At 52.1% G+C, this 19,280-nt stretch overlaps 1 protein-coding gene across 1 annotated transcript in view; it reads left to right on the top strand.

The window, feature by feature from the left end:
* Positions 1-11,622, top strand: part of TSPAN15 (tetraspanin 15) — a 49,440-nt gene extending 37,818 nt beyond the window's left edge. Inside the window, exons 4-8 of the mRNA XM_068547722.1 lie at positions 1,745-1,840; positions 4,414-4,530; positions 8,745-8,792; positions 10,306-10,422; positions 10,808-11,622. Of these exons, the coding sequence (XP_068403823.1) occupies positions 1,745-1,840; positions 4,414-4,530; positions 8,745-8,792; positions 10,306-10,422; positions 10,808-10,957 (528 nt within the window). The 3' untranslated portion in view covers positions 10,958-11,622. The remainder of the gene's footprint in view (positions 1-1,744; positions 1,841-4,413; positions 4,531-8,744; positions 8,793-10,305; positions 10,423-10,807) is intronic.
* Positions 11,623-19,280: the final 7,658 nt, after the last annotated feature.

Below are 19,280 nucleotides of genomic sequence, written 5' to 3' on the forward strand. Positions count from 1 at the left end.
GATACTGGAGATGGTTTGGGGAGATGGCCGCAATCTGAACCTTGGGTTCTTATCTTGGCTTCTATTTTTTTTTTTTTTTTCTGTTTTCCATATTAACTTTAATAACTGGTAACACATGATCTTTTATGAGTCTAAGATTGTTAATATTGTTTCTCATTTTACAGAGGAGTTACCTTGGATAACCTATCCCCACACAGAGTTTTTGTTTTTGTTTTTAATTTTTATTGGAGTATATAGTTGATTTACAATGTTGTGTTAGTTTCTGGTGTAAAGCAAAGTGAATCAGTTATACATAAACTTATCTTGGCTTCTTAAAGTGTATCAGGCCGGGAGTTGACGCTTTGGTTCCAGCATCTCTCTGCCAGTGATCAGCAGGGTGACCTTGGACACGTCACATCACCTCTTTGGGCTGCAGGGTGTTTGTGAGGGGCCCCAGGCTAGGGCCTAGCTCTTGGACAAGACTTAGGGCCTTAATTTCTTCTGGGATCAGCCATTTTCCACTGATGACGTAATGGGTATGAAGTGGTACCATAGGGTATGTGTCTCCTGGAAAAAGAAGGACCTATCATAATAACAGCAGGACTTACTATGTGCCTGGCATCCTGCTGAGCACTTTTGTAGATTTAGTTTATTTGAATCTCCAACCCCTCCCAGGCAGAGGATTCTCCCCCACCCCCAGCCCCCATTCTGTAGAGGAAGAAATGGAGGCCCGGAAGTTGAATGAAGTGCCTGAGGCCTGCGTGGCTGCAGGGAGTGTTCTTGACCATGAGGCTTGACAGCCCCTCGCAGCCTAGTGTTTGAGCTTCAGAGCTCGAAGGTGTCTTAAACATAGGCCTGCGGGGTTGGTTCACAAGTGGGAAACTGAGGCCCAGAGAGGAGGAGTAGCTGTGATGGGGCCTGCAGTCCCAGGCTGGGGCCTGGAACCCAGGGCCCTGTTGTCCCCGTGTACCCTGAGGGCGCCTCCCCTGGGAATCGTCCGGCTCCAGAGCTGAGAATGCACCCTTTGTGCCAGCACAATCTCTGATGATACACGGGCCTCCCTGCTCTGAAAGCCCTGATTGTCGCTGCGAGTGTGGAGCTGGGCTGCCCACGCTCCCGCCCCATCCCTTCCTGCTGTGGGGCCTTTTGTGCTCCTGGATCCCAGTACAACAGCCGGGCTGTTGATCCAGAAGGCCCAGTGTGACTGGGAGAGGGCGGCCTGCCAGCGCCCTTCCCGGTGGGGATTGTCCCAGCCCGAGAGGGAGGTGGGCCCTGTCATCTCCCTGCAGTGACAGAGAGGGGCCTGGAGGAGAGTCAGGAGACCTGGTTTCCAGTCCTGGCCGGGCCCCTAACCAGAGTTGAGACCTGCTCGGTGATCTGGGGAGAATCAAGCTCCCTCTCTGGGCCTCCTAATCTGTAAAACAAGAGCTTGGATAGGAGAGAAGAGTGGAGAGGAGGCCTGGAGGGCAAAGGGAAGGTTCCAGCACAGGCCTGTCTTTGGCAGTAGAAGGAGCACCAGGCCAGGAACTTGGGCAGCTGAGTCCCAGCCCTGGCCTGGGTGGGTTGTTTGATCTGTAAAGGAATGGGGTGCACCATTCCTGCATCCGATGGGCACTGGGGGCATGGAAGGGGTGCTTTGTGCAGGTAGGGGCAGGGGCCAGCTGGGCATGTGGGCACTCTGGTTCAATCCCAACTTTTGGGAAATCTCGGGTGGGACTCTGGGGATGTGTGCTCTTCTTCCTTTGTAATTTCTCTGTCTAAATAGACCATCGACTTTCTGAATGACAACATTCGAAGAGGAATCGAGAACTACTATGACGATCTGGACTTCAAAAACATCATGGACTTTGTTCAGAAGGAGGTGAGCCAGGCGCTTTGGGTCAGACCTCTGCCTCCCATGCCCTTTGTCCCCTACTGGGGACCCTGCTCGAGAGGGTGGGGGTGAGGGTCACATGGCTTATCCATTCCCAAAGCAGGTGGCTGGCCAAGTTGGGAGGCAAGGGTGGGCCATGGACGGCCGCCAAGGGTAGGGATGCCAGGGCCTGACCTTCTCAACCAGCTCTCTACCCGTGTGCTTCGCCCACAATATACTTGCCCTACCTGTTCCTCTCCAGGTACACGGACCCTCCCCTCCTGGAAAAAAAAAAAGAACAAGGTCAGGGGTAGCTACAAGCGACCTGGCAGTGTCTCAGGGTGCACCTCTCCAGTGGGTAAAGATCCTCCTTCTTTGAGGTGGGAGTGACCTCCAAGCCACCCAGTCCAAAGTTCCCTCTGCCAAGACCCTTTAGTGACGGAGAGCTCACTGCCTTGCCAAGTCAAGGACAGCCCCGACGGGGAGAGAGCTCTTCCCCGATTCCATTTCCCCCTGCAGGGGGGAACAGAACAAGACTTCTCCTTTTCCTCGATGACACTTCTTTGAATGTGATGATTGTCATTTGGGGATGTCATCCCTCTTCCCAAGGTCCACCCAAATCTGTGGGTGTAATAATAATAGCAGTTGCAGGGCAAGCTGCTGCCCTCGGGGGCTTCTACACATCAATCTCACTGAGTCCTGAGCCTCAGCTTCCTCATCTGCCTCAAGGGGATACTAATGGTCCCTTCCTCTTGGCGTCATTGTGAGATTGCCTTGACCTGTTTCAGAGGTGCTTAGAGCAGTGCCAGGCAAGTGATGAGACTCAAGTCAGTGTCAGCTGCAGTGATCGTCATCCTCACGTCCTACTAGGTGAGGACAAGCAGAGTTTGAGGGCCGAGGGCCCACTCAGCCCTGGCAGCGCTTCTTTGGACATGACCTTGGGGGCGTCAGCTGGCCTGATCCCCGTGCTAGCCCTCAGTGGGGACCAACATCTCACCGCACCCAGGGCCACCCGTAGTGGCCACACCCTTGGCTCAGGCCTTCGATGTAGTCACAACGGGTGCAGCCTCTGGGAGGCCCTTCTTTGCCAGGGATGTGCCTGGCAGCTCTGGCCATCAAGTGGAGCAAAATGCTTTTATTGGAACCAATCTTCAGCTGGCTTGCAATTTTCATTTCTTCCAGGGTGGAATGGCGGGATGACTCATGCTCATTGGGCACCCTGCTTGGTGCTGAATGCCTCATGCATGGCTTCCCTTTGTAATTCTCAGCTCAGCTGTGCAAAGCTGGCATTGCTTTTCCTGCTTTACAGTTGAGGGTCTGAGGCCCAGAGAGGCTCATTGACTTGCCCAAAGTCACACAGCATGGAGTGGTAGTGTGAGGATTTGGACTCTGGCCTGTCTGATGGCAAAGCAAATGCCCTTTGCACTGTACCCCAAAGAGGCACTTCCAGATCCCTCAAACTGATAACCTAAAAATCTCTATGAGGACTCTGAAAGGGTATCTGCTTTGTGTTTTTACTAAGACCTTGGACCATATCACTCCCCTGGTTAAACCCTGCAGTGACTTTCCATCACTCAGAATATCATGCCAGCTCCCTGCTTGTTCTGGCTGACAAGGCTTTCATGGTCTGGCCTCATGTCCTCCATTCTTGCTGGCTCTGCTCCAGACATGCCTGCTGCTGAAATATAACTACCTCGTCTCTGCATGGGGACTTTGCATGTCTTGACTGGCTTTTTCCTGTTGTTCACGTTTCAGATTAAATGACATCTCCTCAGGCCTTTCCCGAGCTCCCTGCTCCTTCCCCTGTTTGCCGTATCCCCGGTACCCAGCACTACCTCACTGCCCTTTTCACAACGGTGATTCCTCTCTGTCTCCCTCTGCAGATGTGTCCCATATGGGCAGGGCTGTGGCGCTTTTGCTCCCCCTTGTCTCTCTGGCACACAGAACAATGCCCGGCACACACCAGCATCTCAGTGGAGTAACTGCTTCCCCCAGGCGTTGGCATCTGTATAGGGGGAGATGCAGGGAGGGGCTAAGCTAAGGGGAAAATGATGCCAGCTGTGCCATCGCTTCAGTCCTGAGCCCAGGCCAGGGTGTGAGGTGTGTGCCCCTTTGCTAAGGGCAGGACAGGCAGAGCTGGGGCAGGTGAGGAGAAGGTCAGTGTGGTTCAGGGACCCCTGGGTTGTGGGGCTTCCCTAGAATCCTAGTCTCTGGGACCTTAAAGGCCAGCTCCTCGGGTTGAGCGCCTGCCCTGGGGATGTGAAGATGGAGTCTGGTTGTCAAGGAAGGATGTTCCCTCCAGTGTTTAGTCACCACCCCGCTATCCCACCAAAAGGCTACCCAGCCTTGGCTTTGCATGCCTCTCCAGTGACGGGGTGCTCAGTACCTACTGGGCAGCCATGCCGCTTTTGGCGAGCTCTGACCCAACAACGGATGCCTCATTTGCTCCCTGTAGCTCCCCCTACCAGGGTGACCCCCATCATAAATCACATCGTCCATCCCCTGGCAGGGCCCCTCCCTGCCGTCTGCCTGGGGCCCCGGCGGTGATGGCAGCTCTCTTCCCCGCTTGCTTCCTCCCTCAGTTTAAGTGCTGTGGCGGAGAAGACTACCGAGATTGGAGCAAAAACCAGTACCACGACTGCAATGCCCCCGGACCCCTGGCCTGCGGGGTGCCCTACACCTGCTGCTTCAGAAACACGGTACCCACTGCTCCTGGGGGTTCCCGGCTGGTCAAACGCTTCTCTCACCTTTCAGGACAGGGGTGGTGGGGATGGTTGGGTGCGGCAGGCAGGAGGTGGTGGTCATTGTCGAGGCTTCCTGAGCCTCGAGGGCTACTAAAGGGGGTGAATCTGAGAGGGGGGGCGGGGAAGTCTTGTCTTATTAGTAGCGGTCGTTAACATCTACTGAGCACTTACCATGTGCTGGCCTTTTCTAGGTTCTTTAGTTGTATTAACTCATTTAGTCTTTTCAACAACCCGGTGAGGTAGGTACCGTTATTTCACCCACTGTACAGATGAGAAAATTGAGGAACCAAAAGGTTAGGTGCTTTGCCCAAGGTTGATGGGGCTGGGATGAAATTCAGGCAGCCATCGTCAGAGCTGCACCCTGGACTCCTGTGCAAGCCAGGCGAGGAGTAGGAGAGGGTCCAGGCCGGGGGGCTTAGCAGGGAGGCCGGCTTGACAGCTGTAGCGAGAGGACCAGAGCAGGGCCTGAACTTTGGGCACTGCTGGTGGACTTTGGGCTTGACGTCCTGGTGACCATCAGCAACAGGGCATTTGGAAGGGGTCTGGTGATGTAATCGTCAGCCTCCGCCTCTCCCCAGTGGGATCCTCGCAGCTCTATTGCCTCCTTGGCCACTTGGGAGGCTGCCCTGTGCTGTCACTGCTAATAAATGAGAGGCTTGGTCAATCCTCTGTTTGACTAATGTGTCCAAAAACTGCATGGTTTCTGGGTTGGAATGAGGCAGAGAGCTTTGCAATTACACCCTGAAGAGTCATGGAAAATTTCTCTTCTGATGCTCCACCATTCTGTGCCCACTTCCAGATTCTGTAAACCGAGCAGCTGCTGGTAGGGGTGGGGGCCTCACCCAGTGAGTCAGGGAGCCAGTGCCAAGTGCGTTAGCCCTAAAAAGGCTGGGCCAGGAGGGGAGGCTTGGTTTGGAAATTGTAGCTGCCATTTTAGGGTAGCTTGCTGTGCAAGCGGAGTGCTGGGGAAGAGCCCGGGTTTTTTAGGGAGGCCTACGGGGGGTGACCCTGAACTTCATCACCCAAGGCAGTGGCACCTGAAGGTCCAGGCTGAGATGTGGAAGCCCAACTCGTATTCATTCATTCATTCAACAAGTATTTATTGAGGACCTGCCAGATGTGGTTCTACATTCTGAGGATACAGAAAACACACAGAGAACTTTTGCCTGCATGGAGCTGACATTCTTTCTAGTGGGTAAAACTGACAAGCAAAATAAATAAGTAAAAGAGATAGTATGCTAGAAGATGATAAATGCTAAGGAGAAAAATAAAGCAGGGGCATGGAGGATTGCAATTTTAGATACTGAGAAGGTAGGTTCTCAGTAAAACTCTGAAGGAAGTGAGGGAGTGAGCCATGTGTATCTGGGGATGGGGATTCCTGGCAGAACAGCAAGTGCAAAGGCCCTGAGGTGGGAGTTGCCCTGGTGAGTTTGAGAAACAGTGCAGAGACCAGTGTGGCTGGAGCAGAGTGAGTGTGGGGGAAGAGAGTGGCAGACAAAGTCAGGGAGGTCATGGGTGCCCTGATGGCCATGGTCAGGACTTAGGTTCCCTTGAATGACAAGCAGTCAAGTGACAGGGCTTTAGTAGCTGAGTAGCAGATCTTACTTAGGCTTTACCAGGACCACCCTCCTGTCTGCTGTGGGAGCAGAGGTGACGTGGGGAGTCTGGTTAGGGGCTAGTGCAGTGGTCCAGGTGTCACAGCTAAGGCTGTCCGGGAAGTGGGCTCTGACATGCTGGTTAGTGCGCAGGAGGCTTAGTAGGAGGTGCGCTCAGGACTGACACCTGTAAGGGATGTGACGGAAGCTGGGCTGGGCAGAGGGAGAGGCTGAGCAATGATGCAGGCTCAATGGGGGCCTCAGCTGCCTCTCCGGGAATGTCCTGGGATGATCCTTCAGAGTTGTCCCATACTGGGGCAAGGGGAACAGGTCTTCGTACCTCCACATGCACCAGGCATTACATGAGGAGTGTCCCACCCGGAAGGGACTTACTGGCTTGTTCAGCAGAGAAACAGAACAAGTAGGATGTGTGTGTGTGTGTAAAGAGATTTATTATAGGAAACTGACTCACAGAATTATGGAGGCAGGCAAGTCCCAAGATCTGCAGGGTGAGTCGGCAAGCGAGAGCCAATGGTTTAGTTCCAGTCTGAGTGCACAGGCCTGAGAACCAGGAGAGCTGATGGTGTAGTTCCTGTTTTAAGGCTGGCAGGCTCAAGGCCCAGGAAGACCCAATGTTTCGGTTCAGGTCTGAAGTCAGGCAGGAAGAGTTCTCCCTTACTCGGGGGAAGGGCAGCCCTTTTGTTCTATTCAGGCCATTGACTGGTTGGATGAGGCCCACCCACGTTAGGGAGGGCAATCTGCTTTACTCAGGCTACTGATTTAAATGTTAATCTCATTAAAAAGCCACCCAGAATTAATGTTTGCATAGATATCTAGGTGCGTCACCCCAGGGCCTAGAGAAGAGTTCTGGGCTCTAGGGTTAGGGAGGCCTCTGCTGCTGCATGTCTGTTCCCTGAGGGCAGGAGCTGTGGTTCTACCTCCAGGGCTGGAAGCACACTGAAGAGTAAGTTTATTCTTGTCACCTTCTTACATACCATATAGTTTACTTATTTATTATGTTCATTGTCCATCTCCCTCCCTAGAATAAAAGTTCCATGAAGGCAAGGACCCTTTTTTGTTCTTCTATATTCCCAACGCCTAGAACAGAGAATGGTACATAATGAGCGCTCAGTATTTGTTCAGTAATGACTGAATGAATGAACAAATGGGGTAGGAAGCACCTGCTCCCATCATGCCCTCGAGCACTTGCTCCCCAGGCCTGACCTTCTCCCTGGGGGTCATGTTCTTGGCCTGGAGGGGCCACGAATGCCAACCGACATGAAGTGGATGCTCGGTGTTTTGGGGTCTGAGGGCGCCTGGGGGACAGTCTAGACTGAGGGAGGTTATTTTGCCCACACATCAGGCCCTGACATTTAGACTGATCTAGATGACGTCTGAGGTTCAACCCACTCTTTTGGAAAGAGTAGACAACCCTCCTTGCCTTCCAGGGGCTGGGATCGTGTCCAAAGTCACTCCAGCCACCTTGTCTGTGTTCTGCCATGTGCCCAGCCCTGGGATAAGCCCTTTATGTGTATATCTCACTTTATATTCAAAACAGCCCCGTGGGGTACATTCTCAGATCACCATTGCTTTATGAAAGAGACCAGGGAAGCTATTCATTCATTCATTCATTCATTCATTCATTCAACAAATCCTTACTGAGTGCCTGCATGTGCCAGTCCCTCAGCAGCCCACCTAAGGTTGGTCACAGAGCTCCTAAGTGGCAGAGCAGGACCTGGACCAGGTAACGTGATGCCAGAGACCACACTGGCCACTCTGCTGTCCTGCATTACTGCTGGAACCTGTGGCACCCTGGTCCCACGGCAGCTTTCACTTAGATGTGAAGGGATGGGACCGGGACATCGAGCTTTCTCTCACCTTCTAGAAAATAGAGGAAACTACACAAGGGCTCAGGCAGTGATGGGAAGTGCCCCTGCCAGTCCTGTGATATAGGTCTGCTGGGAAGAGATTTGATGGGTCTAGGGCCGACCACAGCTTCCCCTGCACCTAGATGAGTCAGCCGCTGGGAGTTCCTGAGAGCAGCTCTCTTCCCAGGAAGGAGGCTGGGCGGCCCTTCCACTGGTGGGTGGCTGTCTGCAGGAGCAGGGAAGTGTGGTCAGAGGCCTGGCTTTGCCCTCAGGTGAACCCCAGCTGGCCGGGGCCCTGGCCGTGGTCTGGGATTTTCTTTCATAAGAGCCAGCGTAGTGGGAGTGGCCCAGCCCTGACCTCAGACAACGCATAATCATATCAGCAAAGCTTGAGCTCCGGGGCGGCTGCAGTGGGGGAGCCTGGGGCAGTGCCCTTTCCTCTGGGTTCCTAGGCTGCCGCGGGTGGGGCAGTGAGCCTCCCACCGAAGCGCCGCGGAACTGGCCTCCCCGCCTGTCCTCCCTGTGCATTTCTTGGAGGCGGGAGGTTAAGATGCAGACTTGAGCCAGGCTGCCGGGCTGGGAATCTCAGCTCCATCCATACTGGACAGTGCAACTCTCTGCGCACTATAAAATGGGGGTCGGGGGAATACATGTCTTCTACAGTAAACACTATGTAAGTGTTAGCTAATACACATTTCTGTTTCAGACAGAAGTTGTCAACACCATGTGTGGCTACAGAACTATTGACAAGGAGGTAACGTCTTTGAAATCTCTTTCCTCCAGAAAGGTTGCCCTTCTTGTCCCATCTCCAGGGTGATCAGAGGGGCTACCAGGGGTGAGGCTCCTCGCTGCTGAGATTTCCCAACATTCCTGGCTGTGAAAAGGAGCCAGGGAGTGCCCAGGTTTTCTGCCCTACCCAGAATAGGAGGACTCGGGGAGCCAAGAATCCCCCCAGGCTGGGAAAGGCTGGCTGCCAGGGTGTGCCGAGCACCTAAAGTGTGAGGCCACCGAGGCCACCGTGCCCTTGCCAGTGCCCCCAGCATGTCCCTGTGCCTGGCCGCGCTCAGCAGCAGCCTGCCTCTGCCCTTGGAGCTGCCCCTTTGCAGGCGACACACACTGGCTTCCTCAGCCTGGGACCCAGGGGTCCCTTGAGGAAGAGAGCCTCTGGAAGGTCCCTCCTGGCTCAGCTTCCTGGGCATTTCTCCTGGACTTGGAGACAAGCTGGGGTGGTGCCGAGAAGGGAGCTAAAAATAATGGCGACTTGAGATGCCTCTGAGCAGTGGTTCTCAAAGTGAGGTCCCCAGACCAGCAGCAACAGCAGCGCCTTCCCCCCAGCCCCCCGCCCCGGGAACCCGTTAGAAACGGGCATTCTTGGGGTGGCGCCAGCAGGTGATTCTGACACACGTTTAACATGCAGAGCCACAGACCAGCAGTGGTTCTCCAGCCATCAAACCCAATGGCCAGTTTTTATATTAAACACTTGGTAATGCCCTATTTATTATTCCAAAATGAAATTCACAGATAATATAACCTACCTACACACGTAATTCCAAAACAAGTAACATAATGATTTGAGATAAAAGGAGAAGTAAGATAAAACAATTTACAACCATATACCATGTTTCAACATGTACATGCTCAGGCACTAGACAGAAAAAGCGAAGTGGTTGGGTGTTTACACTGCCAGGGGCTTCTGATACTTGGGAGGGGTGTTGTGTGGACCACTTGCATTACCATGGGCGTATTTTTGCCATTGACATGGTTTTTCAAAACGGTGAACAATGCTTGATGAAGTCGCAAACAAAATAAAGTATAATAATTCCTTAGTTTATCTAATATTCTTTCTACAGAATTCAGTGCGTAGTAAAAACATGCAGAAAACACTTTGGTTTTTATGTCCCTGGAGTTAGGCTTCGGGCTCAGATAATTATGGATGGGTTTTCACCCATCCAGATGCCCAGGGGACATCTAAGAGGCAGGTAGTCTGGGAAGTTGTCCACGGAGTAGGATTGCCCTGAGCTCTACAGCCCCTCAGCCCCCAACCCCAATCGCAGTGATACCCAGAAGTGCCACCACAACGTCCGCAGTGCTCTCTAGGGAACGGTACCGCCTGCTGAGACCCAGTGATCTAGAGCCACCTTCTCATCACATTGTGTACGAGAAACTGAGGCCCAGAGAGGCTGAGGGACTCGCCTGGACCTGGGGTGAGTGGCAGAGTTGGGACCAGGGCTGCCAGGCGAGTGCTCAGCCAGACTCCTCCCCGGCAGCGCCTCAGCGTGCAGAATGTCATCTACGTGCGGGGCTGCACCAACGCCGTGCTCATCTGGTTCATGGACAACTACACCATCATGGCGGGCCTCCTGCTAGGCATCCTGCTGCCTCAGGTGTGCTGGTCCCCCCTCCACCAGGGAGGGGAGCTAGAGGTGGGGATGGGGTGGGCAGGCTGTGGCTTCAGATGATGTGTGGCTTGGTGATTGCAGAGTGCAGAGTAGGCACAAAGGGCTGCGGTGAAGAGGGCTCTTGGACCAGCCACCTGGGCTCACCCTGGGATGGCTGGAGGGCTGGAAGGAGGGGGTGAATGGCCTAGAAAGTGAGTGGCATCGCTGGGGGGGGAAATAGGAATCACAGAATGGAGGGTCCCTGGGATTTCCTGGCGGGGGCAGAGGAGGGCCCGGGCTGGGGCCATTGGGGTAGTGGGGGCTAGGGACTGCCGGAGAGGGCCACCCAGATGGCCAGCGGGCTCTCACCCGCCCTGCCCTTTCTCCTCAGTTCCTGGGGGTGCTGCTGACATTCCTGTACATCACCCGGGTGGAGGACATCATCATGGAGCACTCTGTCACCGATGGACTCCTGGGCCCCGGCACCAAACCCAGCGTGGAGGCAGCAGGCACGGGGTGCTGCATGTGCTACCCCAATTAGGGCCGTGGCCTGGGGCGGCAGCTCCAGAAGGACCGTGACAGGACAGCTCTGCCCAGGCCACGTCGTGCGGGCCGGATAGGACTGTGGCCCCTCTCTCCACATTCGGCACTGACCAAAGCCCCGGCTGTGTTTGCTCAGGGCTCCCAGGCCGCCGCCTGTCTGGTGGGCGGAGCCCCTCCCCAGCGGCGGAATTCTGTGCGTGCCCACCCTGCTGGGCGTGGGGAACAGGGCACCCCTCCTCCAGGCTCCGGCTGCTGGGGAAGGGGGAGCTTGGCGCGGGGCTCCGGACCCATTTCATTTCTGGTAGTGCCTTGGCCTTGGTGTTTGTGCCCTTTTGAGGGCAGTTTTGTAGTGATTTGTAATCAGGGAGGGAGGAGAGCCTGTGTGTCCCGAGGTGAAGGAGCAGAGGGGAGGGGTGCAGCCCCCAGGCCCCAGTCCTTCGGCCTCACCCCTGAGGCCACGTTGGGCCCGTTTCTCAGCCTCCCGGGTACCTTGAGCCCTCCACAGGGCTGCTGCTTTGTTGATCCTGTTTTGTACCTGATTTTTATAACATTCATTTTGTACACAGTTAACAGGAGTTTCCGACTAATCAAAGCTAGCTGTTCCCCCCATTCCTCTTCCCCTACCAAGCCAGTTTATTAATCAGACAATAAAGACATGATTTTTTTTTTTTTCTGGTTTTTTGTTTGTGCTGTTTGGGTTGAGAGTGAGGAAGCCCTCCAGTTGGGCTTGGAAACCCCTTGTTGGTGCAAAGATCGAAGGGGAGGCACCCTGAGGCCAAGATTTGGGACAGTTTGGGACACTTGAGGCCCAGGAGGATCAACCGAGGCTGCCTGTTCCCGGCTTGGAATGGCCTCTCTCATCCTTTGGTTTGTGGGCTGGGCCTGGAGCCTCCTGTGCCCATCCTTCCTGCCAGGAATTCACTTGCGGGAAACCTCAGGGAAAGAGGCAGAGATGACAACCTGTTTTACAGACTGGGAAACTGAGGCCAAGCCACAGTGGCATGAGTCTTCTCTTCGGGGAAGTGGGGCAGATGGGAACTAGGAAAGTCAGGGGTCCGGGAAGGAGCAGTGCCCACAGATCCACCCTCGACCTTTGGGCTATAGAACTGGAGTGACTCTCGGACTGTAAACAGCCCATTGTTCCAGGGCCTGGGGTGGGGCTGGACGGTGCTCACTGCATAGCAAAGGTTGGTGCTGGTCGCCCCCTGCTGGAGACGGCAGGACCTGCGTGGATCAGTCCACCCAAGCCTTCCTGCCCCAAGACTTGAGTTCTAGATTTGCTGTGAGGTTCTTAGTAGCCAGGGCAATAGAAATAAACAGCATGAGCCCCAAACCTGAAGAATTCAATTTAAGAGTGTTAAAGGAACTGCCCATCACACCCACAAGAGGTAGGATGCCTGGTTGGCCATATGTACAAGCCTGCATTGTCTGATGTGTAGGAAAGGGCAGAAGAGGGATTTTTTTTTTTTTTTTTAAAGGATAGAATAATGCAACAATAGCAGGCACATCAGTGAGCACACTCTGTCTCAGGAACTTGTCTAAACATAGATATTAACTCCTTTAATCCTTACAACTGTATGTGGTAAATCCTGTTATCTCCATGTTATTGATGGAGAAACTGAGGCATACTGTGGTTGAGTAACTTGCCCAAAGCACACGGCTGGTAAGTGACAAAGCCATGATGTGAACCTGGGTAGAATCTCCCTGGCATGCAGCCCCTCTGCTCTACTGATTCTGTTGCCTCGTATGGACACATGATACTAAGCGTGAAAACCTGGGATGGCTGTTACTGTAGCTGTCCCCATGGGGTGGCCATTGAAGCCGCTGCTGGAGCCTCTGCCTGGTCCCCATTTTGACCAATGCATTCAAGGCCAGGTCAAACTCTGTGTCTGGCTGGTGGCCTCGTGGCACTCTGGCTCTGGCTGTTCTCTGAGGATTCTCTCTGTGCTCAGAGGGTGTGGCAGCTGCCTTTGGGACAGCAAGATGGCAGAGGCACCGAAGGGGTTGGGACTGCACTGAGTCTGCTTATCCAAAGTCACATTACCCTGGAAACTGGAAACCTCTGGTCACCTTGTCCTCCCTCTTCTCACCATCACTCACCAACACCCCTCTACCTCCCACTGCTGCTTCTGTGCACCAGGGATCACAGGTTGGTGCCCACAGGTGGCTGAGTGCCGTGGACACTTAGCTCTTCTTTTTTTTTTTTTTCCAAACCTCAGCCACTCACCTCTCCGGAAAACAAACGGAACCCATGGAGAGGCCTTTCTCAGTCCTGCGGTTGGGATGCCCCTGCTTTGCACCCTTTGTGCTTCAAAAGCAGTTACATCATCCTGACCCCTTGTCACACAAGGATGGAAGAATGACCCTCAAAGTGAGTCATTTTCCCTCACCGTGGCACACACAGAAAATGATGATATCAGTGCAGCCCACAATATTTGTGAAGCTGGGGGAGATTTGTAGGTTTTGATTTTGGACTTTTTTGGTTCTAATTATAAGAAAAACAAAACAATAAAATGCATTAAGGAAGACTGGGTTAGTATAAAAGTTCCAAATAGTATTCTCCAGACTTCTTTTTAACAGTATATTGAGGTATATTCAACCTAAAATAAACCACACGTATTTAACGTGACAAATATATCACTAGTCAAACCGTCATCACGATTGAGACAATGAACAACCCCACCATGCTAAAGAAATTTCCTCTTGCCCCTTGGGGATTCCTTCTTTTTTTTTTTTTTAAAGTTGTTTTTTTTTTTAAATTTTACTTATTTATTTATGGCTGTGTTGGGTCCTCGTTTCTGTGTGAGGGCTTTCTCTAGTTGTGGCAAGCGGGGGCCACTCTTCATCGCGGTGCGCGGGCCTCTCACCACCGCGGCCTCACTTGTTGCGGAGCACAGGCTCCAGACGCGCAGGCTCAGTAACTGTGGCTTACGGGCCCAGCTGCTCTGCGGCATGTGGGATCTTCCCAGACCAGGGCTCGAACCCGTGTCCCCTGCATTGGCAGGCAGACTCTCAACCACTGCGCCACCAGGGAAGCCCGGGGATTCCTTCTTTATAGCCCTTCTCACCACCCGCTAACCCATCTCCAGGTGACCATGGATCTGCTTTCTATATATATTATATTTTCCAAAATTTTATGTAAGTGGATTCATACAGCATGGACTCTTCTTTTTGTCTGCCGTTTTTTGCTTAACATAATTATTTTGAGTTTCATTCATTTCCTAGCACAGATCGGTAGTCCATTCTTTTGTATTGCTGAGTAGTATTCCTTTGTATGGCTTTGCCATAGTTTATCCATTCACCTACTGATGGACATTTGTGTTGCTTCCAGGTTTTTGGTTGTTGTTAATACAAATAAAGTTGCTATGACCATCCATGTACCTGTCTTTGTATAGATACATAGTTTCATTTCCCTTGGGTAAATATCTAGGAGTGGAATAGCTGGGTCATATGGTAAGTGTATGTTTAGGTTTGTATGATAAGAAACTGCCAAAGTATTTTCCAAAGTGGTTGCATGATTTTATATCCTGACCAGTAGTGTAGAGTCCCTGTTCCTCTACATCCTTGCCAGTATTTGGTATGGCCAGTCTCTTAAATTTTGGTCATTCTAATGGGTGTGTGGTGATAAATCGTTGTGGTTTTACTTTGCATTTCCTTTTTTTCCTATGTGTGTATATATCTATCTATATATCTCTCTATATATTTATTTATTGAAGTATAGTTGATTTACAATGTTGTGTTTCAGGTATACACCACAGTTACATATCTATAACTGATAATATATTGGTAATATAATATAATATAATATAAATATATTCTTTTCAGATTCTTTTCCCTTATAAGTTATTACAAAATATTGGGTAGAGTTTCCTGTGCAGTACAGTAGCTCCTTGTTGGTTATCTATTTTATATATAGTAGTGTGTGTATGTGAATCGTAACCTCCTAATTTATCCCTCCCCCACCCCTGTCTTTGAGAAGGTGACCCCTTCTTTGGGTGACCTCTCTCCACTGTTCCACAGAGTCAATCAGGTAACAGCTGCCCCCGTTTTTCATGCTTGTTGTGCACCACCAGCTCCATGCTCATCTATTTTCACCTATAATGATGGTCCATAATGACCATGTTATAGAAAAGGGAACTGGAATCAGAAGGGTTGAGGAACGTGCCTAGGGTCCCCCATCTAGTAAGTGGTACTGCCAGGATTTGAGAACATGTCTGACTCCAAGGCCCTTGCTCCCCCACGTGCTAGCCTGGCATTGGAGGTCCTACCTACCATTCTGGCCTCATCCGTGACCCTCGCTCCTGTCAGCAGGGCTTACCCAGTTCATTCTTAGCTCGCACGGTTCTACCTAGCATCTCATGAGAAAGATCCAGCTCTCAACTCTTCCACATTCCCTTTCCCCATCTCCTTTGAGTTTCACTTCAATTCTGTGTGTGGAAAGACTTATTTTTATGATTACCTATTTTGCAGATGGAGAAAACTGAGGCCAGACTAGTAAATTGTATAGCAAGTGGCTCCACCAGCAACCCCAGAACCTGGTTCTTTCCAAGCCCCTGCCCTGCCTACCATCCGCCTGGGGCCTGGGACGTGCACAGTAATATGGGGCTGCTGGTTCCAGCGCTGGCTTCCCACAGTCTGAGCCCTTGGAGGGAGCCTGATTTGCAATCCTGAGAGCCCAGGAAGGCAAAAAGCACGTCTCCCGGCATGGCTGCATATTGCCACTAGGTGGCGCTGCTGGCCCGCGGCTTGGCGCCCAGAACGCAAACTCCACCCCGCCCCGCCCCACCCCGACCAGAGCCCGGGCTCGCGCTGTGGCTGCCGCCGCAGTGCGCCCTTCAGACTGTACCCCAAGGAGCGGGCCAAAAGGTGAGTCTAAAATACTATAGGTATCTGCATATAGTAGGCACTCAATAAGTGATCGTTAACTGGGAAACGGAGGCTGGATACTAACAGTAGGTTACTATTATTGACTGTCCCTAGGTGGCTATGTGGTGTGCGTGTGCGTTTACGTGTGCGTGTGGGGGGGGGGGGGCGGAGGTACACCATGCTTAGCACATTCTGGTCTTCATCCTCTTTAGTCGTCACAGCAGTGAGGCAGGTGCTTTATTCCCGTTTTGCGGGTGAGGAAACTGGGGCTTAGGTGGGTTCGTGGAACAGAGGGAAGAACCCGGATTTGAAGCGCTCTGCCCACATCCTATCGGGATCACCCGTTGGTCCAGTGCCGCCTCCTCGCCCACCTCAAGCGGGAGCCCGGGGTGAAACCCCCCTACCCTGCTCAGCCAGCACAGCCTCAGCCCCCGGCATCATGCGACCACCAGAGGGAGGCCTCGGCCTTCGGACAGCCGCAGAGGGGCCTCGAATGAGGCTGGGAGGGTGGCGGAGCAGGGGGGCAGCTGGGCCCTGGAGGGCAGTGTCTGTCTCTGAAAGGAGGCTAAGCACCTCTGCCCGGCGGGTCGCTGTGGGCTGACAGGAAGCCACGCAGGTCCACTTGTTGCTCTGTGAGGGCTCCGCAGCCAGCCCTGCCCCAAGCCCTTGCCCCGGCCCTGAGCAGGCCTGAGCAGGCCGTGTGGACGAGCAACCACCGTAACATAGTGGCCACCTCACGTATTATCTATAATATTTTCCTGATTGGTTTTGCTGTTACCAGTCTCGCCCACCGACCCACTGACAGGCGGGACTTTGCCTGCTCCGCGCACTGCTGTCTCCCCAGCACTTGGCGCTGGTGGGGGAGCGCGGTGGGTGCTCAGGGAGCAGGTGCTGGCGGAGGGAACGGAAGTGGCCCGGAGCACGGGGCGCCTGCGCTGGGCGGGGCTCCGGGATTCAGTGGGCCCCTTGTAACCCACATGTGGACCCCAGAGGGCCAGGCTTGGCGTGTTGCCCTGCTCTGCAGGCTGTCAGCCTGGTCAAGTCTTTGTCCCCCAAAGGGCCTCTCTCGCCTCCTCTCCAGAGGAGCATCTAAGGGTTTCCAGGTGTGGTGGCTCAGGGGGTGGCCATGCAATGCCACCTGTTGCCCTGTCATAGCTGTACCGCCCCCTCCTTCTCCCTGCTCCTTTCCTCCGTCTGCCAAAGTGAACATGCCATGGCTGCCCCTCCCCCTTCCAGTATCTAGTGGAAAACCCCAGTGAAATCGCTGCAAATAGAAAAATGTCTGCATCAACTTAAGAAACTAAGCCTGTACTTGAGGCAGCTCTTGTAGCAGCTTCTAGCAAGGACCCAGACTAAGACGCCAGTAGTGAGGGCCCGGATGGGGTTTTTATGGCTAGCCTTTGCTGTCCTGCCTCCAAGGTGATGCTGGAGAGCCTCTGGCAGTGGAGGCCCCTTTAGAATCATTTGGACCCTGCTGGCAGCAAAGATGGGTCTCAGAAACTGACTCGCTTGAGAAGAGCCACCCGAAGCCTCCTGCGCCATGTTGCCTGGAGAACTAGAGCAGGGTCTCACACCCAGAAGGGCCACCAGCACGTGGAGAATATTGGCCAGGGCTTGGCTGGGTACCACCTAGCCCAACGTCTTCCACCTTAGATCTGTGAGGAATATTCCTTCTGGGTCTGGGGACCCTAAGTGGGATCTGGGACAATCCATGCATCCAACAAAGGCCCATAGAAAGAACTCTTCATTAGAGGAAGAGTCACCGGGAAAAAAAAATGGGCCTATGGAAAAAGATGCAGCCAAGGGGAAAGGAGGACGAGAGGACAGGGGCTGTATCTTATAATCACTGTAGCTCTAGCACCTCACAAAACACACGCAGATGCCAATAAATATGTCAAATGAATATGTGACTCAGAGTATAACCTTCCTCAGCAATAGATTTTACCAGCAAAGTTAGAATATTTGTACTTTAGGCTCTATATAAGGTACAAGAGAATACAGCTTCTATTAAATGAGGGCAATTCATGGGAGGAGACAATGGTAAACAAAAAAATACAGGAGCTGAGTTACAATTTGCATTGGTTGCAATAAATAGTAGACCTGAAAGTGCAAAAATCAAATGAGAGGTACAAAGGACCAGATGGAGAGGCATTCCCAGAATGCAAAGGAAAAGGGTAAGGGCAAAGCATTATGAGAACAAACAGGGACAAGGGCCACAGAAGCCTCATCCGAGGGACAGGCATTCTCTGCCTCGCACCAGACAGACAGACAGACACACACACACAAGGAAAGAGGCAGTAAAGTTATAAAGGAAGTAAATTCTTGATGAAAAAAGAAAAAGACGCAGTAAAGTTAAAAATGTGCAATTATGGTGCTTCTTTCACTTTCTCCAGTGCTTATAGAGAAAGTGATAATATTTATGAGTTCTCTAGGTAAAGGGAGGAGGCACCCAGGCCCTGGGCTTCGGAGACCAGAATCTCCGCTGCCCGTGGCCCACCCATGGCACATGGGTGAGCCCTAGACATGCACGTAGGTGCGCTGGGAATGGTGACCAGGATGTCCATTGCAGTGCTGTTTGTAATAGTGAAAAATGGGAAACCGCCTGAGTGTTTGCCAAAAGGAAGCGAATCCCTACCAGGTGGTATGTTCTTCCAGTGGAATATTATACAGCACTTCAAGTGAAGGAACCAAAGCTCTACGTATCAGAACTTAAGAATGCAATGTTGAATGGAAAAGCTAGCTGCATAATGATACATAGAATACGATGTCATTGTATTTTTTTAATTTACTTTTTTATACAGTAGGTTCTTATTAGTCATCAATTTTATACACTTCAGTGTATACATGTCAATCCCAATCGCCCAATTCATCACACCACCATCCCCACCCCACCACACCACGGCTTTCCCCCCTTGGTGTCCATACGTTTGTTCTCTACATCTGTGTCTCAACTTCTGCCCTGCAAACTGGTTCATCTGTACCATTTTTCTAGGTTCCACACACATGTGTTAATATACGATATTTGTTTTTCTCTTTCTGACTTACTTCACTCTGTATGACAGTCTCTAGATCCATCCACGTCTCAACAAATGGCCCAATTTCGTTCCTTTTTATGGCTGAGTAATATTCCATTGTATATATGTACCACCTCTTCTTTATCCATTCGTCTGTTGATGGGCATTTACGTTGTTGCTTCCATGACCTGGCTGTTGTAAATAGTGCTACAATGATCATGGGGGTGCACGTGTCTTTTTGAATTATGGTTTTCTCTGGGTATATGCCCAGTAGTGGGATTGCTGGATCATATGGTAATTCTATTTTTAGTTTTGTAAGGAACCTCCATACTGTTCTCCATAGTGGCTGTATCAATTTACATTCCCACCAACAGTGCAAGAGGGTTCCCTTTTCTCCACACCCTCTCCAGCATTTGTTGTTTGTAGATTTTCTGATGATGC

Source organism: Eschrichtius robustus, chromosome 7, assembly GCF_028021215.1.
Source record: "Eschrichtius robustus isolate mEscRob2 chromosome 7, mEscRob2.pri, whole genome shotgun sequence".
Classification (NCBI taxonomy): domain Eukaryota; kingdom Metazoa; phylum Chordata; class Mammalia; order Artiodactyla; family Eschrichtiidae; genus Eschrichtius; species Eschrichtius robustus.